Below are 21,561 nucleotides of genomic sequence, written 5' to 3' on the forward strand. Positions count from 1 at the left end.
TTGTTTAGCCTAACTAAAAGAAGGTTGAGGGGAGATATGATTGATCTCTATAAATATATCAGAGGGATAAATATTGGAGAGGGAGAGGAATTATTTAAGCTCAGTACCAATGTGGACACAAGAGCAAATGGATATAAAGTGGCCACCAGGAAATTTAGACTAGAAATTAGACAAAGGTTTCTAACCATCAGAGGAGTGAAGTTTTGGAATAGCCTTCCAAGGGAAGCAGTGGGGGCAAAAGATCTATCTGGCTTTAAGATTAAACTCGATAAGTTTATGGAGGAGATGGTATGATGGGATAACATGGTTTTGGTAATTAAATATTCATGATAAATAGGCCCAATGGCCTGTGATGGGATATTAGATGGGGTGGGATCCGAGTTACCCAGGAAAGAATTTTCTGTAGTATCTGGCTGATGAATCTTGCCCATATGCTCAGGGTTCAGCTGATCGCCATATTTGGGGTCGGGAAGGAATTTTCCTCCAGGGCAGATTGGAAGAGGCCTTGGAGGTTTTTCGCCTTCCTCTGTAGCATGGGGCATGGGTCACTTGCTGGAGGATTCTCTGCTAAACTACGATTTAAACTACGATTTGAGGACTTCAATAGCACAGATATAGGTGTGAGGTTTTTTGCAGGAGTGGTGGGTGAAATTCTGTGGCCTGCGTTGTGCAGGAGGTCAGACTAGATGATCATAATGGTCCCTTCTGACCTAAATATCTATGAATCTATGAATCAGGGCCCAGGCGCTGGGGGAAAGGGTCATTTACAGGGCTTGGCTTGGAGAGGTTCACTAAGCGATGGGGCTTCTCCCCCAGTCCACATTGCCTTACGTTATCTAACTTCTGACAGTGAGGAGTCCTTGTGGCACCTTAGAGACAAACACATTTATTTGGGCAAATGGGTTCTAGCCCACAAAAGCTTTTGCCCAAATAAATGTGTTCGTCTCTAAGGTGCCACCAGGCTTCTTCTTGTTTTTGCGGATACAGACTAACACGGCTCCCCTCTGAAACCTGACTTCTGCGAGCAGCTCTCTGCAGCCAGTCTGCACTGAGCCACAGCAGGAAATGAAACCCACAAGGGAGGCACGAAAAGGAAAGCAGGGCGTGCCAGGGGAAAGAGCCAGCTGGAGCTACAGCGCTGCACCAGGGCCCTGCAAACGCCCTGCAGCCAGGGCCATGCTAACACTGCCTTCCCCACTGCTCCTGCTGTAGACATCGGCCGCAGCCCAGGCTCCCCCAAGGGGCTCTAAAGCAGCGTGGGCCCCGGATAGGCCTGCTCCGATGGCTCTGGATCTTTACCAGGTGCCTGCTCGGAAGCTGGATAAGTTCATTTTCGACACACTGCAGCCCGACCACACGTTCCTGCGCCAGGCTCGCCAAGCCATCGACACGATCTGTGAGTTCCTGAAAACAAACTGCTTCACCGACTGCCCCCGGCCCTGCATCAAGGTGCTGAAGGTTGTGAAGGTGAGTGGTGGGGACTGTCCCAGCTGCTCCTGGCATGACTGCTGGGGTGTGGCGCACCAGGCAGCTGCTCTGCACAGGGTGCAGGTCAATGCCAGGTAGGGGTGACCTGCCCCGAGTGGCCAGGCTCTGTGTGCATGTCTGGGATACAGGAGAGGGACTTGGTCCTTTCCTTCGGGAGACCCCAGAGTGACTGGCCAGGGCCCCGGGTGTAACACCAGGACGTGGGACTCGGGTTCTGGCCTTTGGGGCCCCAGGGACAGGGACCGATGTTAGAGTCAAGGAGGAGAATGGGCCAGGTGCGTCTGGGCAGGGCGCTCCTGAGACCCCGTGGGTGCTCTGCTGAGTGGCACTGATCCCGCCAGGGATGCCGAGGATCTGGGGTGCCTCAGGAGGGAGTGCTGGGGCTCGCAGGAGGGATCGCTGCCAGGGTGTGTGCAGCAAGGAGCAGAGTGTTATGTGGTTACCTGGCAAGGAGGGGGCAGCCTCTGGGCAGGCTGAGCACCAGGACAGCCCCTCCAGCTGCTGAGAGCAGTATGGCTGTGCTGAAGGGAAGGGCAGGCCCTCACCTGGCAGCCCACAACATGCCTGGGTTACCAGCTGGGAGCCACTTCCCCTGCCAAGAGCACAGGTTGGGGAGGAAGAGGGAGGGACCAGCAGCCAGGCTTGCCCAGGTGGGAGAGAGCTGGTGGGGACCTCGCTGGGGATTGGAGCAAGGAGCAGTGGAGGTGGGTTCTGTGGCCAGAATCTCTGGGGAGGAGATGGGGAAGGGGGTGATGTGGAAGCACAGAAGGGGGTAGGATGATATCTGCATCATAGATACCGTTACCTGCTTTAGAGCTAGTGACAGTCCAGAGGAACAGGAGCTGGGATGCATGTGGATCTGTGTTCTAACTGATCAGTCCCAAGGCAGGTACTGTGCATTCTGCTATAGTCAAAATCAGATGAAGGCACAGGGGAGCAGCTCCTTGAGAAGCTATCTAGTATGTGTAGGAAGAGTTGCTTTATCATGGGGGGGTTGGATCGTGGGGGAGGGGGCACATGCTGCAGCGCTCATGCTACCATGGGAAAAACATCCTTGGAGTTTCTAATCATTATAGCTGGGAACTTTCTAATGCAAAAAGCATCACAGTCAGCTCAGGGGAATTCTATATTATACTTCATTCTGAAGGATAAAGATGAATTATCACTGAACTAAAACCTGATGGTTACCTAGGTGCAAGTGATCATGATCTAATTTAATTTGCTCTGTGCAAACAGAAGATAGTCCCAACCAATATATAGACTTGGTGCTTTAAGAGGGCCAGTTTCCCAGAGCTGAAAACAGTCCTGAGCAAAATTGAATAGGAGGAAAAACGTAAACATAAAAATATGAATGATTAGGAGCAGTTTAAGGATGCTTTATTACATGCCCAAGGGATCTGCAATTAAAGAAAATCATAGTTGAGAGGGAAGGTGAAAGGAGCAATTATATAAAATAGCAATGAGTACAAACTGGTAGTTAGGAATTGCAGACAATTGATAAGAGAAGCTAAAGGTATCAATGAAAACTCTATGGCCAATAGGGTTAAGGACGATGAGAAGAAATTCTTTAAATATTTCAAAAACAAATCAAATCCTAGCATATGGCATCGGTCCGATACTAGATAAGGACAGTAAAGCTGTCAGTCATGATGCCTGACATCAGTCCCAGAGAAAATCAGGGAAAGTTTGGTATGGAGCACAATCAGTAAGGAATTAAGGAATGGCAGAATATGTATTGCCAGTCAACATGATTTCATGGCCCACAGATCTTGTGAAACAAATCATGTTTTCAGATGACATTACAAGTTTGCAGCTAGATCCACAAAGGGGTTTGGACATCTAACTGCTGCTTTAGGTACCTAAATACAAAATTTAAATCCTCAAAACTGCTACTGAGCTACTGCCTAATCCTGTAGGTACTTACATTCCCAGGAGGAATTGCAAGTCTCACCCCAGAATACCCTATAGCCAGTGATTTGGACTCCCAGTGGGAGCCCTAGGTGCAAGGCCCTGCCCTGAATTAAGTAGAGTTGGGATCTGAAACAAGCTCTCCCACTCTGGGGGAGTGCTCCTCCTGCTCCAGTGTGTTTTGAGTGGGACCCATTCTTGGGTGCCTGGCTCTCCCCGTGCATTGCACAGGGAGGCTGGGTGCCTGACGCCGGGCTGTAGATTCCACTGAGTGGCAGAGCACCTGAAGCTGGCTCAGCATTGCAAAGCCTAGTTCCCCTTTGTGGATCTGGCCCAGCGGTTAGGGTGCTCCCCTGGGAGAGGTGTGGACATAATGTACTTTGACTCCTGGCAGGCATTTGCCTTGGTCCCATGTGACACTGGGAGTGAAAACTCAGCACCGTGCAAAATCACTGTAACCCATATCGAATCAGTTCAGAGCGCTCCTACTGATAGGTGTGCAAAAGCAAGTGTAAATAGGGAGTTATCATCCAATGGTGGGGTTTTAGTGGGGTCCTGCAGGGATCTGCTCTCGACTCAATGCTGTTCCATATCTTTATCCGTGATCTGGAAATAAATATAAAATCATTGCTGGTAAGATTGCATATGACACAAAGATTGATACCATGGTAAATAGTGATGGGGAGAGGTCAGCTACAGAGTGATCTGGATCTCTTAGTAAGTTGGGCTCATTGGAACAACATTACTACAGCGACATGCAAGGTCATACTGTCACGGAGTCCCTGGGCGATGCTCTGGAACTGCTCCCCATGAAGCCAGTCAGGACTCTGGGGCAGTCGCCTTCCTGTGAGCAGCCTGTCTGCAGGACACACAGCTCACACAGCTTCCACCTTCCTGGTCTGACCTCGGAGCATTCAGCATCCTCTGCCCCTCCGTGCGCTTCCCACAGCGAGTCCGCCCAGGTGGGGTCCTGGGGAAGCCAGAGGGTCCTGCCCCCCAACTCCGCAGTCAGACGTGACTCTCAGCCAGCCAGTAAAACAGAGGTTTATTAGACGACAGGAACATGGTCTAAAACAGAGCTTGCAGGTGCAGAGAACCGAACCCCTCAGCTGGGTCCATTTTGGGGGGCAGTGAGCCAGACAACCACGTCTGCACTTCACTCCATGTCCCAGCCAGCCCCAAACTGAAACTCCCTCCAGCCCCTCCTCCTCTGGGCTTTGTCCCTTTCCCGGGCCAGGAGGTCACCTGATTCCTTTGTTCTCCAACCCTTTAGCTCTCACCTTGCAGGGGGGAAGGGCCCAGGCCATCAGTTGCCAGGAAACAGGGTGTCGGCCATTCTCTGTGTCCAGATCCCCTGCACACACCTGCCGTCTAGGGCTCTGCAATGATCATACACCCTTACCCCACCACCTAGATACTTAAGAACTCCCTAGGGGAAACTGAGGCACCCCCACACTATTCAGAGGAAACATTAAGAACAGTCCCACTTCGTCACACATACACCTAGGAACAAAGACAGCGGGTCATAGGTTCAGGGCGGGGAGCTGGATCCTGGACATTAGTGACTGAACAGTACTTAGGAGTCATGGGGGAAGGCAGCTAAACATCAGCTCCCAGTGCAAGGCTTCTGTGATCCTTGGTCATTTGCAGAAATACAGCTGTGGATGCAGTTGGAACAGGGAGGTGGTATTTTCACTTTGGGTACAGAATTGGCGAGACCATTCCTGGATCCTGCTCACACTTTAAAATGGATGCTGAAAAAACTGGAAAGGGTTCAGAGAAGAGCCAACGAATGATCTGAAGTGTTGAAAACCTGCCTTTACCCTGTTTGGCCTAAGAAGTTCCCTTTCTTTAGCTTAGCTAAGAGATGAGTAGGAGGTGACATGATCATGGGCTAAACCTACCTCCCTGGAAAGAGATTTCTTATAGCAGATGGCTCTTTAATCTAGCAGAAAAAGGCAGAACAAGATCCAGTAGCTGGAAGCTGCAGCGGGATAAATTTGGACTGGAAAGAAGATACATTTTTTTTTAACGGGGGGTGTCATTAACCAAAGGGACAGCTTAACCTAGGACGTGGTGGCTTCTCCGTCACTTGAAGTCTTTCAATCAAGACTGGGTTTTCTAACAGGTCTCCGTAGCTCAGCCAGACGTGATGGGCTGGATGCAGGAGTCCCTGGGCAGAGGTCTGGCGCTGTGTTCTGCAGGGCTCAGACTAGCTTATCAGTGGGCTCTGCAGGAGGGGTAGGGGAGGCAGGCCCAGCAGGTGACTTGGGACTAACTCCCCTCTCCCGGCAGGGAGGCTCCCTGGGCAAAGGCACGTCACTGAAAGGTGGTTCCGATGCCGACCTCGTGGTGTTCCTCAGCTGCTTCAAAGGGTACAGCGATCAGGAGACGAACCGGGCAGCGATCATCAAGGAGATCAAGAGGATGCTGGAGAAGTGCCAGCAGCAGAAGCACTTTGAGGTGTCAATTAAGCAGTCCCGGTGGCCGAACCCCCGTGTGCTGAGCTTCATGATGAGTTCCAAGACACTCGATGAATCCATAGAGTTTGACGTGCTGCCAGCCTACAACGCCCTGTGTATGTCCTGCTGCCCCTACTCCGCCAGGGACATGGGGTGTGACGGCTGCCTGCTCTCTGGCCGTCTCCAAAGGCAGGGATTCTCCTTGGGGGGAGAGTCTGGGCCAAGAGCTGTGTTTTCCGGGTCCCTGGTGTCACGGTTTCTCCACAGATCCCTAGATCTTTGCTACCCCGCTCTCGGCAATGGTTTCTCCACAGATCCCTAGATCTTTGCTACCCCGCTCTCTGGAAATGGGTGTGCAGGGGAATAAAAATTTGGTCGCTTTTGGAGAGGCACTTTCTGTGCCTCCCACGGCCAGAGGAGCTTGCTCTCCACCCCCCACCCCTGCAGCCCCTTGGGCTGGAGGAGCTGGCTTCTCCCCACTGCGCCCGGTAGAGCTGGCGCACACCCCGCACCCCCACCCCATGGCCCCAGGGCCGGTGGAGCTCGTTCTCTCTGCCCCGTCTGAGTTCTGTACCCCCGTTGATTGGGGGGTCCGTGCCCCTGCTTGCCCCCCTGCACACACCCCTGCCCTGAAATGAATGCAGATGCCCTCCCCCAGGCGCTGTGCCAGCTCCCACAGCTCAGGTGTCACGTGAACTCCTGCAGGGGTTGGACGGGCACTCGTGCTGCACCGGGTGGCATGAGAGACAGTGGCAGACCAATGGGAATCCTCCTCTGCTCCCAGCCTGCCTACCAGGCCTCTGCCCCCCAAGCTGGGTCCTTCTGCTAAATAGTCCCAGGTGGGTCCCCCTGCATTACCAGGGTCCAGGTTTGCACTGCAGGTGCCAAGCTGAAGTTAAACAGAGATGGAGCCCAGCCTGGCATGCACCTGTGTGTTTATGTTCCCTGCCAGCCTCGGGTGCCAAGCCTGACTCCCAGGTGTACAAGGAGCTGATCCACAGCTACTCCCGGGGGGGCGAGTTCTCTACCTGCTTCACTGAGCTGCAGCGGGATTTCGTGGTGGATCGCCCCACCAAAGTGAAAAGCCTGATCCGCCTGGTGAAATACTGGTACAAGCAGGTACGGTAGCCAGGCCAGGCTTCCTAGAGCCCCTGGGGCAGAGGTGGGGGGATCATGCTTTCCCCTCCCAGCACCCTCCACTCGCTTTGACTGGCACAGCAAAGCCTCTTCCCTAAATGCTTTTCCTTCTGAGTCTGAGATGGTTGAATGGTGCCCAGACTGAGCTGGCACTGACAGGGCACTGTGGTGAGGAAGCTCACTGTGCCTGAGTCCCGGTTGGTACAGACAGGGCCCAGCTGCGGGGAGCTCCCCCTGCCCCAGCTCTGGTGCCCTTTGCTGAGTGGATTTTGGGGCACGAACTGGGCACTGAATCAAGGCTCATCTCTGTTCCTGTTGTCCATGCCAGCACATCCGTCCATACAAAGAGTACCTGGAAGCGGGGGAGTCCCTGCCCCCCCAGTATGCGCTGGAGCTCCTGTCTATCTACGCCTGGGAGCAGGGCAGCAGGGATCGAGCCTTCGACATGGCCGAGGGCTTCCGGACAGTGCTGGAGCTGATCCGGCAATACAAGAAGCTCTGTGTCTATTGGACCATCAACTACAATTTTGCGGACGAGCTCCTGGAACGATTCTTGCACTGTCAGCTCCAGAAAGACAGGTCAATTTCCCTCCACATCATGCCCCACACCCCTGGGGTGGTCCTGTTCAGGTCCGCACTGGGAGCGGCTGGTGGGAAACCAGCAGCATGGTGTGTGGACATGACTAGCGTGCTGAGGGCTCAGTCCAGGCAGAGCAGGGAGCTCAGGGTGGGAGATGCAGCCTGGTGCTCCCACGTCTAGGCTGCTGGCTCCAGCTCGGGGTATGTGCTACAGGCGAAACCTGCTGTCCCAGGCATAGGGAGGAGCCGACACTGTAACTGCTCCTGGGGCACCTGCATCTCCGCTCCCCACCCTGCCAAGGAAGTCTGGGCTGAGCCCCGGGTGCCTGGTGTCAGGCTACAGGGGGAGGGGCGACTGCAGCACGGCTGAGCCCAGGAGACTGGCCCCCAAATCAGGAGACATGGGGGTATTTGTTTTCTCATTTTGATACCCCCACAGGCAGCGCCGGCAGCCCCATCTGTGCTCAATGAGCCACCCACGATGGGCCCGGCTACAGGAGCTCTCGCGACAAGACCCACCCGTGACCAAATGACACAGATTTGTACCCGGTGCTGCCTGATGGTGCAGAGAGCTCACAGCTCCTCCCCAGAGCAAAACCTTCCAGGCAATTCATGCTGTAACCCTAGCTCCATAGCAGCCCATCCCCCCAGTCCTACAGCTGCCCAGCCCCCTCCACTCCCAGCAATTCAGCAAGGCTTTTACCTGGGGCTCGTCTGATCCCAGCACAGCCAGTCTCACGAGATCAAAACTCCTGAGTCAGGTCCCAAAAAATCATGGTTTGTTATTTATTTATTTTAAAAGACGCTACTGTGATTTTCGATCTGTCTTCTGAGTGTCGCCCTCGGCCTGCTCCCCCTCCCTGTGTGGGTCTGTAGAGAGGGTAGTCTCACTCCGTTCAGGAAGAGGTCTAGCAGGGAATTAGTCTGGCCGCAGGAGTCTTCCTCCGCGGCCTTTGTGAGGGCAGAAACAACACAGGCCCTAGGACAGGGCAGGGCAAGGGCGAGCCAGGTTCTCAGGCCCTGAGGCAGGGACTGAGCAATAACCGTACATACAGTGGGCCCAGACCCTGGGTCCGAAGGAGAGAGGGGAGAGGGGGAGATGGCCACCCACTGCGTCCCAGCCCGGGGTCCTAGCACAGCAGAAGACCCACTGCTAGATCAGTGGGGATCCTGGGCGCAGCACAGTGACAGGGGTTCATGGAATCACAGAATAGCAGGGCTGGAAGGGACCTCGGGAGGTTCTAGTCCAACCCCCGGCTCAAAGCAGGACCATCCCCAACTAAATCATCCCAGCCAGGGCTTTGTCAAGCCGGGCCTTAAAAACTTCAAGGGAAGGAGATTCCACCACCTCCCTAGGGAACCCGTTCTGGCAGTGTCGCAGCCAGACTAGGATCGGCTGCCCCTGGGCTACTTCTGGCCTCCACCTCTGGAGGTACTGGGGTCAGGGTGGTGTCCTCAGGGGGTTCCTCGGCATCGCTGGGGCAGGGCAGGCCCAGCCAGCCCTTGGGCCCACCGCAGGTCGCTGGGGCTTCCCAGGTGGGAGCGAGGCCAGAGGCATCTGGTCTCCCCAGCAACTGCCCTCCCCGTGAGCTCTGGGGTCGGGCTGTTGTATGTCTGTGCCACACCTGACCCTCTGGGGGGGCGGGCTCAGAGCTCCCTGGCTCCGCCCACTGTGGTGTCCAGAGGGGCTCCTTTCTCTCTGGGCAGCGGGGACCCCCACCGCTTCCCTACAGGGTCCCAGATTTATTGGGTCAGGAGAGTCTGGCCCCTGCTGCAGCTCTCACCCCACATCTGCCCATCTCCTGCCCAGCAATTGATTCTGCCCCCAACCTCCAAATCAATCCTGTCCCTCCACCCCCACATCAGTTCTGTCCTCCCCTGCCTCCTCTCTGCTCCTCCTGGGGCTCTTCACCAGCTTCTCCCAGGCCAGGGGGGGACAGCTGCAGTGGGATCCCCTACCCCCTTCCAGGCTGTGGGGGGCTTTAGCACCAGGTGGGTGCTGCAGGGGTAGGGGAGCAGAGGAACCGTCCTGTCTCCATTGCTCACAGGAGGAGGAGATGGAGCCTCCCTGAGCTGCTGAGCTCCCCCCTCCCCTCATGTGAGAATAGTGTCGGATGCCCCCCCAGAAGGCGGGGCAGTGGGGAAGGCAGCCAGTCAGAGCTGCTGGGCGGGGCTGAAATGGCAGGAGAGTAGCTGTGGCCGTGAGGCTGAAATCCCATCCCTGCAGAGTGGGCAGCGCGGCTGCTGGGCTGGGGGAGCAGGGGGGTGAGGCCCTGGATAGCTCCTGTGGGAGGGGAGGGGGCGGTGCAGAGGGCTCGCACTCGGGACTCTGAGATGGGACAGGTAGGGAGAGCCTGGAGCGAGCGGCAACCAAGCCCCTCCCTGCTGAAGGACGTGTGACCGACAGCCAACAGCGCCTAGCAGGACAGAGCCTGTGGCAAGGGGGCAGCGTGTGCCCAGCCGCGCCCCCTGCCTTAGCCTGGCCCGTCAGCACAGCCACTCTTCGTGTCTTGCTGCATTTCAGGCCCATCATCCTGGACCCGGCGGATCCAACGGGGATTGTGGGGGAGGGGAGCCGCTGGGACCTGGTGGCACAGGAGGCTGAGTTCTGCTGTGACCAGCAATGCTGCATGGACCTCGATGGCGATCCTGTGCAGCCCTGGGACGTGCCGGTGAGCATGGCATCACCACAGCATCTCTGATTGAGCTCACAGACCAGGCCACCGGGCATCCCCCTCTGCACCCCTGTACAGCGCAGAGTGGGGAGATCCATTCACCCTGGCCCTGTGCTTCCCCTTCTCTGCCCAGCTGGTGCCCTCCGAAGGCCCTGTCTGTTCAGTGGCACTGGCTTTTCCAGGCAGGCACTCCCTGACCGTGTTCCCTGCAGACAAGCAGTCGCCGGGTAACAGCACCATCTCGCCAGGGAAGGTTGGGTGTGAGCCTCTCTGCTCTGCCCCACACCCAGACACAGGGCTCTGGGTGCCCTGCGGGGAGGCTGCTGCAGATACAGCCTCTCTCTTCTGAGGTCAGCCAGGCTTCCCTCTCCCTTCCCCGTCCCTGTGGCCCCTCCACCCCCGGCAGCTCCTCCATCCCCAGAGACCTAACACAGGGGAGGGAGGAGCAGTGACCTTTTAGGACTCGGGGTGCTGCCAAATCCTTGGCCCAGATCTGCCAAGTCTGGACATCTTGATCTGAGCAGGGTCTGGCCAGGCGTGCCAGCAGCCTGAGAGGGCTGCTCCCCTTGAAAATCAGCTCTTCCCCCTGGCTGGCTGGGCTGCCATCTGCCCTCCGTTATCGCCAGACAACAGCCGTTATTAACGCAGGACGGTTTCAGAAAGGGTCTCCATGCTGCAGCACTAGGGGCCTCTGCTGGCTCCTGAAACCTGGAGCCAATGCGGGGCAGTCGCTGGCTCTTTACTGATCCCCAATATCTGTGTGCTCCTGTTCCAGCCTGAGCAAACCCTCGAAGGGAGAAGGGGCTTTGAGATCCACACCGGAGCACAAGAATATCCGGACTCAGCACCTCAGCCTGGGCCAGCCTGCACCTGCACCAATAACCACGCCATGGCCAACCAGCAGCCATCCTTCTGCACCATCCTCTGAGACACCTCTCCAGCCCTCCCTACGGGGATGGCTCCAGCTAAGGGGCAGAAGGAATGTGGACAGGAAGGGGGAGAATTCTGGGGGCTCCCTCCATTCCTACTTTTCATGCTACCTTGAGCCATGGGAGCTGGGCTGGTCTCATCTCCGGGAGGATGTGGCCAGTTCCCGTAGTCCCCCTGTGTCATGGTCTCCCTGCCTGTGAGTGGATGGGAACCCTGGAGCCTCCCTAACCCAACACCATGCTGCGCTCCTGGACAATAAGAGGAGAGCACTCCCCAGCTGTGGGCAGCTCTTGAGCGTGAGCCAGGCCTGGGACCATTCCACCCAGTGCCCCAACTTGCTACCCCGCCCCCATGAGCATTACATCCTCATCCCGCCCCCTCCAAGGACAGGTCTCCTTGCTGCTCCAGCCCTGGTCAGGTCTATTCCCTTGTCTGTCTGCATTCACCCTGCTACTCCCTGTGAGCTTGTGCAACTCTTCCTCTGCTGAGCCCACCTGCCTGCCAGGCCCTTCCTACAATGACAGGCTGGCGCATCCTCCCCTAGCAATGGACAGCAGCGCGGCCTCTCTCTGGGTTGGCAGACAGGTGAATTATGGGATAGGTGAGGGAATCCTGGCATTAAATCCCAGACTCCCACAGTTCCCTACAATGCGAGGGGGTGTCAATACACAGCAAAACTCCCCATAAGGCAGGGAGCCAGCTGGGGTGTGGAGGATAGTGGGATACCTCCCCACAATGCACCAGGCTTTAGCAATGTGGAGTGCGGCCACGCGAGCCCTGGCAGGTGCGCGCTGTGAGTGCACTTCACCGGAATAGCTCTTCCAATTGCACTATGTGGACGAACTCAACCCGGGGCGACGTGTGTGGACAAGGCCCCGGAGCGCTTCGCTCCCTGCGTTGTCACTGACACCGAGGCGGGGGAGTGGGAAATGCTACTGACTCAGAGTGGCAGCGTTTGGACTCGCTCCACGCTGGCATGATGCCAGGGCAGGTTGGGAATGGGGCCCTAGGTGCTAGCACTGGGGCTGGGGAAACAGATAAACAGGCCCAAGAGCCAGGGGTCTTTTTGGGGGGGAAGGAAGAACGGCAGGAAAACGAGACTCACTCGCTGCTTCTCTATTAACTTTGCACCCAGACTGGGCGTCAACTGGGAGCATCTCAAGGCCAATTGCCTCCTTTCAGAGGACAGCCCTGCCCTTCTCCCGCTGTCTCCCTGTGCCGTCTCCCCTCCTGCCGTGATCTCCAGGCGTTTCTCTTGGCATTTGGAGGGCACTTCCTCCCCTCCGGTCCCTGGTGGCATCAGAGTCTATGATGCATTTTTTCTCTGTCCAGGGGTACTTCCCCTCTCTGCAGATTGCCGAGTTATTTACCATGTTCATTGCTTGGGGTGCGTGTGTGTGTTTGAGGGATGACTGGGTGGGGGGACCACGTCCCCAGTGGGGCATATCCCTGTTTGAGTGATGTCGTAATGTTTGGGTCTACTAATGTACCCTCCTAGTGAGCTGAACAGTGAGAAGTGAGTGAAAGTTCATAACGTGTCACAACCGGTTGTCATCAGTGTTGGTGTTCTGGGAGCAAACGGAGACAGACTGAATTAGTCTAAACCAAATGGCCTCCTGACATAACTCAACTCAAGGCCGGTGTTAAGATCTTGCCTGGTAAACAAGAGAAGTGTGAGGCCAGAAATCAATCAGCCAAAATGGATGCATCAGAAATTAGGCCTAAATAATAAGGGGATGGGCTATTTCACCCACCACTCCCTTTTGGGGGGCTGAAAAGAAAAGACTTTCTCTTTCCTATCCCTCGCTTTTTGCCTTCTGTTTAACAAGAGTCTGGCTTAGCTGCCCAAGACTGCATATTTTGCATCACTGCTGGGAGCCTTTATCCACATAGGCAGCTACAAGCAATGCCTTAAATCGTCCAGTGCTGGTACAAGTTTGCCAGGAGCGGCTGAGCGGAGCGTGGGCTTGGCGTGTTTCTCCAGCAGTGAGGTTGCAAGTGAGAGTCAGCACCAGAGACAGGCTGTATTTTGTCTCTGTGCTGTTCTGTTCTCTCCCCTTGGGTGTGTTTTGTCTTAAAGGAAGCAGGATGGCACTTTAACAGCAACATCTCCAACCCAGCTCAACTCACTTTCTTCCCCCCCTCCCTGCAAATTGACAGTTGTTACCATCTTAGATATCATCTCCGAGACTATCCGACAGGGTTTTCTATCTACAGACTTTCCACAGCTAAAGGGAAAGGGAAGAAGGGCTACTGTTAAAAAATCAAACCGTACTTAATATTTTACATTTCAGATGCTTTAATGTTTTTCCTTCTTTTTTGTTATTCTTAATAAAAGGTGTTAACAAAACATGTCCTGGTTTGTTTGCAGGCCGAGAGCTCGGTATCACAAAGCCCCGAACCACACCGACCGTTTGATATTGTACCGTGACAGGCTCGTGTTAACACCTTTGAGGCTCTGGGCCCATTTATTCCATCAAAATGAATGTAACAGTGATGCCCATTTAACATGGGTCCTGCTGGGTTTCCACAGCAGAGCAGGAAAGATGAGAGGTACTTGGGGGGAGAACGTATCTGTTTCCCTGGGGGACGCTATTAGGAAGGAGTGTGTGTGTGGAGGCGAGGAAGGATGGCTGTATGGAGAATTTATTCTCCCTGCCAGTTTGGGGGTTTGGGAGAAGTGGGTCCTGCAGACAACAGCACAGAGACTATGGCACTGAATGCAGCCAGCCTGTTCAGTCTGAGCTGGAGAGACGCAGGCAGCCTGTGGAGGCCAAGCCAGGAGCTCAATGGACAAGCTGGGTGACCAGCTGGAGGCCCTGGAGAGCCTGCCCGTGCTGGGACCACCCTGACAGGCACTGAGTGGGGCAGGGACAGTGTTTGTGAGGAGAGCTGGCAGCCAGAGGGGATGCAGCCCTAGGGCTGATCCCAGCAGAAGCCATCTGGACTTCCTTGGCCAGAGGGCCCCAAGACTGCCCTGTGTCTGTGAGGACTGACTGCCAGCTGTGCCCAGTAGGGCTCCCTGAACCCGGAGCCAGGCTAGGATTGCCAGGTGTCTGGTTTTCGACCGGAATGCCTGGTCAAAAAGAGAACCTGGTGGCTCTGGTCAGCACCGCCGACCAGGGTGCTGACCGAGCCGTTAAAAGTCCAGTTGGTGGTGCTGTGGGGCTAAAGCAGGCTAGTCCCTACATGTCCTGGCACCACGCTGTGCCCTGGAAGAGGCCAGCAGGTCCGGCTCCTAGGCAGGGGGCCCACAGGGCTCTGCGCACTGACCCCACCCCAAGCACCGGCTCCGCACTCCCATTGGCCAGGAACGTGGCCAATGGGAGCTGGGGGCGGGGTGCCTGCGGGCGAGAGCAGCGCACAGAGCCTCCTGGCCCCCCAATCTAGGAGCTGGACCTGCTGACCGCTTCCAGGGCCCAGTGCGGTGCCAGGACAAGCAGGGAGCCTGTCTTAGCCCCACTGCGCCGCTGACCAGGAGCCACCCAAGGTAAGCCCATGCCCCAACCCCCTGCCCCAGCCCTGAGCCCCCCCAAACCAAGAGCCTCCTCCTGCCTCAACCCACAACCCCATCCTGCACTCTGAATCCCTCACCCCCACCCTGCAACCTGGAGCCCCCTTCTGCATCCCAAACCCCTCATCCCCGGCCCCACCCCAGAGCCCACACCCCCATCCTAGATCTCATCCCCCTCCTGCACCCCGCAACCCCCTGCCCCAGCCCAATGAAAGTGAGTGAGGGTATGGGAGAGTGAGCCACAGAGGGAGAGAGAATGTAGTGAGCTGTGGGAGAGGCCTTGGGGAAGGGGCAGAGTGGGGCCTGACTTGGCGTCACGAACAGGAATCTGTTAGCCGATGGCCAAGGATGTTTGGTGAGGTGCCAGCTATGCCTGTTTTATACCATCCGTGACTTTAACCGCTAGGACGCACTGTCCCTTCGCGGCGGGCAGCCCGGGCTAGGCTGATGGATGCCCCAAGGTCCTAAACACCCGTGACTTTAACTGCTAGAGCTCAGAGCTCCTTCGCAGTGGGCAGTCAACACTGACTGACAGGTGCCCCAATGGCAGCACTAAGAGCCTCTCCACACCCGTGACTTTAACTGCTAGAGCTCAGAGCTCCATTTTCCTTTAACCAGCCTGGCACTGCCATCAGTGAACCATACTCCCTCAGGCTTAGAAGGATCAAATGGGGCAGCATCCTTAATGGGAGACTGCTGTGGAGGTAGGCGGTATTCATCAGGCATTCCTACTTTCCATAGGGATTCCTGAATCATAGTGGGGTTTTGTGCAGTGTCTGCACTACCTACCCTGTGGTGTATGTAAAGTGCCCATCTTTGGATAGTCATTTTTTGTGCTACACCAGGTGGTAACTCTTTCCCTTCCAATATAGGTTTAATGATTGGAAGAGGAGTGTGAATTGTGATGTCCTTATCCTGAGTTAATTCCTCAGTTTCTCTCAAGGCTGTGTAAGCTGCCAGAAGCACCTTCTCATAAGGCGTGTAGTTAGCCTGTGACCCTTGCCATGACTTGGAACCAAACTGAATTGGTCGTCTGGGAGCAGTGTCACTTTCTTGCCAGAGAGCATAAGACATTCCAGTGGCTCCCACAGTTAGGTACAAATGGAATGGGGCTTCAGGATGTATGGGACCCAGAGCCTGATAGGTGTGTATCTCCCCTATCAGTTGCCTGAGGGCTTCCTCATGGGCAGGAGCCCATTCCCAGGCAGCACTTTTCTTTAACAAATTGTACAATGGTCTGGCTATAATGGCAGAGCCAGATACATGTTTTCTCCAAAACCCCAGGGTTCCCAAAATCTGTCTCAATTGATCTTTACTTTCAGGGGAGGGTGCCTGATTTAGCTCTTGCACAGTGTCATTAGGCACAGACCTCCTACCTCCCATCCATACAGTACCTAAGAATTTTATCTCTTGGGAGGGACCTTGGCATTTCTCAGCTGGTAACTCTAAATTAAGGGCTTCTAGTGCTCCTTTGATTTGATTCATAGCTTCCTGTACCTCTTCTGAGGTTTTCCCACCTATTAAGATGTCATCAATGTATTGCACAGTTTGTACAGTGGGTGGCAGTATAAGGTCATCTAGGACCTTTGCCATGCCCCATGGCAAATAGTGGGTGAGTGTTTAAACCCTTGTGGCATTCAGGTAAAAGTGTATTGTACACCTCTCCAAGTAAAAGCAAATCTTTCCTGGTCAGCTGGTTGCAAAGGGACCATGAAGAACATGTCCTTTACATCTAATACTGCTAGCCAGGGTTTATCCCAGGTTTGTATGGTGTTTACAATATCTGTTATGCTAGGGACTGCTGCAGTTAGTGGTCCAGTGTTACTGTTTAGCTTCCTATAGTCTATAGTGAGTCTCCATTTGCCATTTGGTTTCTTGATGGGCCACACAGGAGAATTAAAGCGAGAGTGGGTACGAATTAAAATTCCTCGCTGTTCCAAATCTTTGATCAGGTCAGTAACCGGGCTTATGGCCTCAGCTGGGACATTATACTGCTTTATGTTTGTTACTGTTGAGGGCGGGAGAGCAGGCGCGCTGCTAAGTAAGTTTACAGAATAGTGGGGAGGGCTTTCCTCTTCCAGGTGGGTGGCATGAGGAACAGAACTGACTCCAAAAGCCCATCTTTCCCCATTAATCCTTCCCTTCTTTCCTCTTAAAACGTCCATGCCCAGTATGTTGGCATTGCCCAAAATCACCTCATATTTTCGGGGCTGATGGTGGGGTTGCAATGGGATATCCAGTTTTATCTTAACTAATGGGTAAGTTATGGTACTGCCATTTACTCCTGTAACAAGTACCTGCTTTCGGCCAGTAGGTGGCGAGCCCTGAAAACTTTCTCGCTTAATCATGGACATTTGAGCCCCTGTGTCCATTAAGAAAGGAATAATGTGTTTGTCATTTACAGTTACATGTATCCGGGGGTCTTTTGCTGTTGTTTTCTCCTCTTTGGATTTAAGCTGGTTTATTAGGACAGGAGACTGACCCCCACAAGCTAGTTTCCCTGCTCTGGTAACTCTTGCAGTTGCTGCAGCAATGGAGTATACCAGGTGTCTGCAGTTGGGGGGGAGGAGAGAGCTGCAGAGGTGCACTGGGAGTAGCATTAGTTGTCTCCCAGTCAGCTCTTTTAAAGGTGGTGAATAATTTTAGCCGCTCTGTGGGCAGTCCATTTATCACCTCTCTGGGATAACCTAAAGCCAGACATTGTCTCCACAACTTGGCTCTAAGCTCCTTTTCCTCCTGGGTTGGCTCTCGCTTGTTCTTATGTCCTTTAGATGGTGCCCCCTTGTTTCCCTGAAGGGAACGCATCTTAGCTTTGCCTGTCAGTGCTCTGATGTCTCCGAATTCTCTAAAGTATTACACCAGACGGTTTAGCAGTGCCCGAAAGGTTCTGTTATGTGCTGCAGCTTCTGATCTAAGGGACAGTGCCATAGCCCTATGGTTACTCGGAGCTCCCTTAAGCAGGGGTCTGAGATCATCTACATCTACCTGACCCTCCCATGGACTTTCATAGGCTAACTCTTGAGGGTTTTGGCCAAGCATGCTAATGACAGCCACAGTTAATAGAGCTGTTTTTACCTCATCTATGTTGGTCCAGTGCATTACTGTGGGTTCATCTCGGTCTGCTGGGTAAATTCCTCTTGCCCATCGACAAGCCAGAGACCAAAGTGTTTTAGGGGTGATCCCCTCTGAATGTTCCAGGAATATTCCTGCACCTAAGTTAAGGCGCTCAGTTTCTTGGGCTGTCAGGCGTATATATCCACCCCCAGTGTCCCAGAGGCGGACCAGCCACTCTATTATACCTTCCTCAGGCTTTTTAGCAAAATCTCCCTGGATTGTTTTTAACTCCATGGGAGTATATTGGCGGGTGGTAATTTTGGTAAAGTGTGTTGGAGCTTTACTCCCTTTTCCCTTTTTACATCCCTTCTTTGTTTTTGAAGAGGTGGATGGATCATTGTCATCCCCTTCTTCATCCAGCTCTGCCCCACTCAAATTTCCCTCATGTTCTTCTGATTTGTGATGTGTGATAGCTGGTCTTAATTTTACAGAGGGACCTTCCTCCTCAGAGGAGGGGGACTCATCTGCTGAATCCCAAATGTCTCCATCCCATTCCTCAGGGTCTAGCCAGAGAGCAGTCTCAACTTTAGCCCGGTTGATTCTGCGTGTTTTAGTCTCCAGCTTTTCCCTTCGTTCTATCCCTTCTTGCTCAATTAAGGGAAGTAATCTTTTCTGAAGATGTTCCATATCCCTATTCAGTGTTCTTACTCTGGTATCTAAATTCTGGCATTCCTTGCGCAGTGTGTCCCTTTCCTGTTGTAGCCTATTAAATTCTATTGCCAGACTATGATAATCCTTACAGGCAGCTTGCCAAATGTTAGTAAGCAGCCATATACAAGCACCTTTTCCTTTCCCTTTCTTCATCTTGCAGGCAGTTCTCCAGTTACAGAAATGCTGCCAGATCTCTGCTGGTTTTCCCCAATATTTCTCCAGCAGTTCTTTGCTCCACAGAGGATTTCCCCATCCCTCTTGGGTCAAACTTTTCTCTAGCTCAGGGAATTCTGTGGTGTTTATCATGACTGGTTTCATTGTGTTACTGTAGTGCAGCCTATATCACAATCCTGTTCGTGACGCCAAATCTGTTAGCCGATGGCCAGGGATGTTTGGTGAGGTGCCAGCTATGCCCGTTTATACCATCCGTGACTTTAACCGCTAGGACGCACTGTCCCTTCGCGGCAGGCAGCCTGGGCTAGGCTGACGGATGCCCCAAGGTCCTAAACACCCGTGACTTTAACTGCTAGAGCTCAGAGCTCCTTCGCAGTGGGCAGTCAACACTGACTGACAGGTGCCCCAATGACAGCACTAAGAGCCTCTCCACACCCGTGACTTTAACTGCTAGAGCTCAGAGCTCCTTCGCAGCGGGCAGTCAGGATTGACTGACAGGCGCCCCAAGAGTTTGCCCCGTGGAGGCGGCACAACTCAACGCTAGGCTCTTAGTACTCTCACCTAATGGCCAGGCTTTATAGCCAAAACGGCTGAGGTTCTTTAATTGTGTTGGCTGCTTCACAGTAAACCAGAGAAACAAGTCAGGCTTATGCACAAATGGTTACCAAAATTTATTAAACTAGATTCTAATCTTGTGGTTACAAAATTGCTAGTGCCTACTTATTTAAATGTAGAGATGTTACACACACAAACAAGTTACAATACTGAAGCCACAATCCCAAAGAAAGAAAACAAAGTATAGAGCTCTATTTCAAAATATGTGTACACTAAAGATAGCAGATCAGGTGTGGGTGCTTCTTACCCTCTTTGCATCTCTCGATTCCAGCGGTGCCAAGCCAGGATCGGTCACTCAATTCCGCGGAAAGACGAATAAGGGACAAGGCTTAGGGACCCTCTTAGCTGCAGAAGCCTTGGGAGGCTGTCACTTATCTGACCAGCAGATAGATAGTGAAAAGCACTCAAAAAATCATGGTGCTGTAGGTCCCATACTTATACCTCTGTACTCCTTTATTCTCTTTCTCCTTTCTTATGCCAAATTGGGGCTGGTCTGTCCGGGCAACGCCAGCTCTCGCAAGAGTAGTTTACACTTGCAAGGGAGAGAAACAATAAGTTTCGACTACTGGACATTCCTTTTATTAGGGTAAATATTTTCCCACCTAGGATGTTGGGGTGTGTGCATCATGCTATTTAGTAGGGGCTAAGAGCCATGTCTGTCACAGCTTCTCTGTCTGCTGTGAGCCTAATAATTTATGTTAAGTGCCCTGTTGTTTTGGATCCCAGAGGCACATTGTAGCAGCACACCTGTGCTTCTCACAGCTTCAAAGGCTGTGCTGGCCCTTGTGTTCCCAGCAATGCTGGTCTGAGAGGGGGGGGCTGGCTGTCTGGCTACAGACCACTACAAACCCACCATTGGCTTGCTACATTGGAGATGTTAACTGGACGGCAAGTTACATTTCCAAACCCCTCTTTTGTGGTAAGATTATTTGTAAGAGTTTTTTTAAAAGGGGAGGAACCATTACACCCACACTGTTGGCCTCCCCTGTTGGTTTTATCCAATACCCATCATCCCACTGTGTAATAACACAGGAGCTTTTTCCCACAGGACGCCCATAGTGATCAGATTGGTTTCGGGTAAAACATAACACTCCGTCAGTGAGTACTGCAACTGAATACTCCTGGTCCTGATAGGTGGCCTGCTGTAAAGAGGTCTTGTTCCAGAACGGCGAGTCCGTTCTTTCCTGCTCTTTGGTGGTGGCTAATTCTGCTAGGGTCAGGGGCAGCATGTCAAAGGGCATTCCCATTTTGGGGGATAGTGGAGTTGGAGCACATACCCAGCAATCAGTCTGGTTTGTTAAAATAGCAACATGGTGCGCAAGCAAAACAAAGGAGTTATGCTCCCGATATGCACAGTTTGGAAATACCAATACAGAGAACAACAATGTTACCCAAATAATTATCACCAGAGTCTTCCCAACCCAGGGTCTCCAGTACCTGGGTGGGCCCATTTTAGCATTAAGGTGCCCGCTATTTGTGTCTTTTAAACAGTAGCTTTAGCCCGAGATCGTCACTAGATGAGGAGTCAGCAGGTTGGACAGTCCACTGTTCTGCTGACGAGGGGGCGGGTCCTGGCTTCAGACGAGAGTGATGGATCCAGTTCTTGTGTCCCTCGATCTTTGCCGCTGTATGGGAAACCAGCAGGACGGTATAGGGTCCTTTCCACTTTTCCTGGAGAGGCTCGTCTTTCCAGGTGCGAACAAGCACAGAGTCACCAGGCTGTAAGGAGTGGACGGGAGTGTCCAAGGGGAAAGGCTGGAAATCCTTGGTATACCTGTGAAGAGACAAGAGAACAGCAGACAGGGAACACATATACTGTGAAAAAAACCATTACCCAACTCCCATTCCCCTGACAGAACTGGGGTGCCATTCATAGGCCATGCCCTTCCAAACATAATTTCAAAGGGACTGAGCCCTAATCTACCCTTTGGGAGAACGCGGATACAGAGTAGGACGAGGGGCAAAGCATCAGGCCATCGCAGTGAGGCTTCTTGGCACACTTTTGAGAGATGCAGTTTAAGGGTCTGATTGGTACACTCCACTACCCCACTGGCTTGCGGTCTCCAGGGCGTATGGAGTTTCCAGGGGATCTGTAAGGCATGTGAGATGCTTTGAATGATTTTTGACGTGAAGTGTGTCCCATTGTCAGATTCCATCCACAGGGGGAGTCCAAAGCGAGGAATGATCTCCTTCACAAACTTGAGGGCCACTGTTCTGGCAGTGCAGTTACGGCATGGGAAGGCTTCTGGCCATCCGCTGAACTGATCCACTATGACAAGGAGATATTTGAACCCTTGGGTCCGGGGAAACTCAG

The 21,561-nt window shown here is 53.5% G+C and overlaps 1 protein-coding gene across 1 annotated transcript in view; it reads left to right on the plus strand.

The window, feature by feature from the left end:
• Positions 1–1,203: 1,203 nt before the first annotated feature.
• LOC141999530 (2'-5'-oligoadenylate synthase 2-like) overlaps positions 1,204–21,561 on the plus strand; it is a 32,365-nt gene continuing 12,007 nt past the window's right edge. Inside the window, exons 1-6 of the mRNA XM_074973066.1 lie at positions 1,204–1,467; positions 5,692–6,154; positions 6,811–6,977; positions 7,324–7,574; positions 10,099–10,246; positions 11,025–11,174. Of these exons, the coding sequence (XP_074829167.1) occupies positions 1,282–1,467; positions 5,692–6,154; positions 6,811–6,977; positions 7,324–7,574; positions 10,099–10,246; positions 11,025–11,174 (1,365 nt within the window). The 5' untranslated portion in view covers positions 1,204–1,281. The remainder of the gene's footprint in view (positions 1,468–5,691; positions 6,155–6,810; positions 6,978–7,323; positions 7,575–10,098; positions 10,247–11,024; positions 11,175–21,561) is intronic.

This window comes from Natator depressus, chromosome 15 (assembly GCF_965152275.1).
Source record: "Natator depressus isolate rNatDep1 chromosome 15, rNatDep2.hap1, whole genome shotgun sequence".
NCBI classification, from domain to species: domain Eukaryota; kingdom Metazoa; phylum Chordata; order Testudines; family Cheloniidae; genus Natator; species Natator depressus.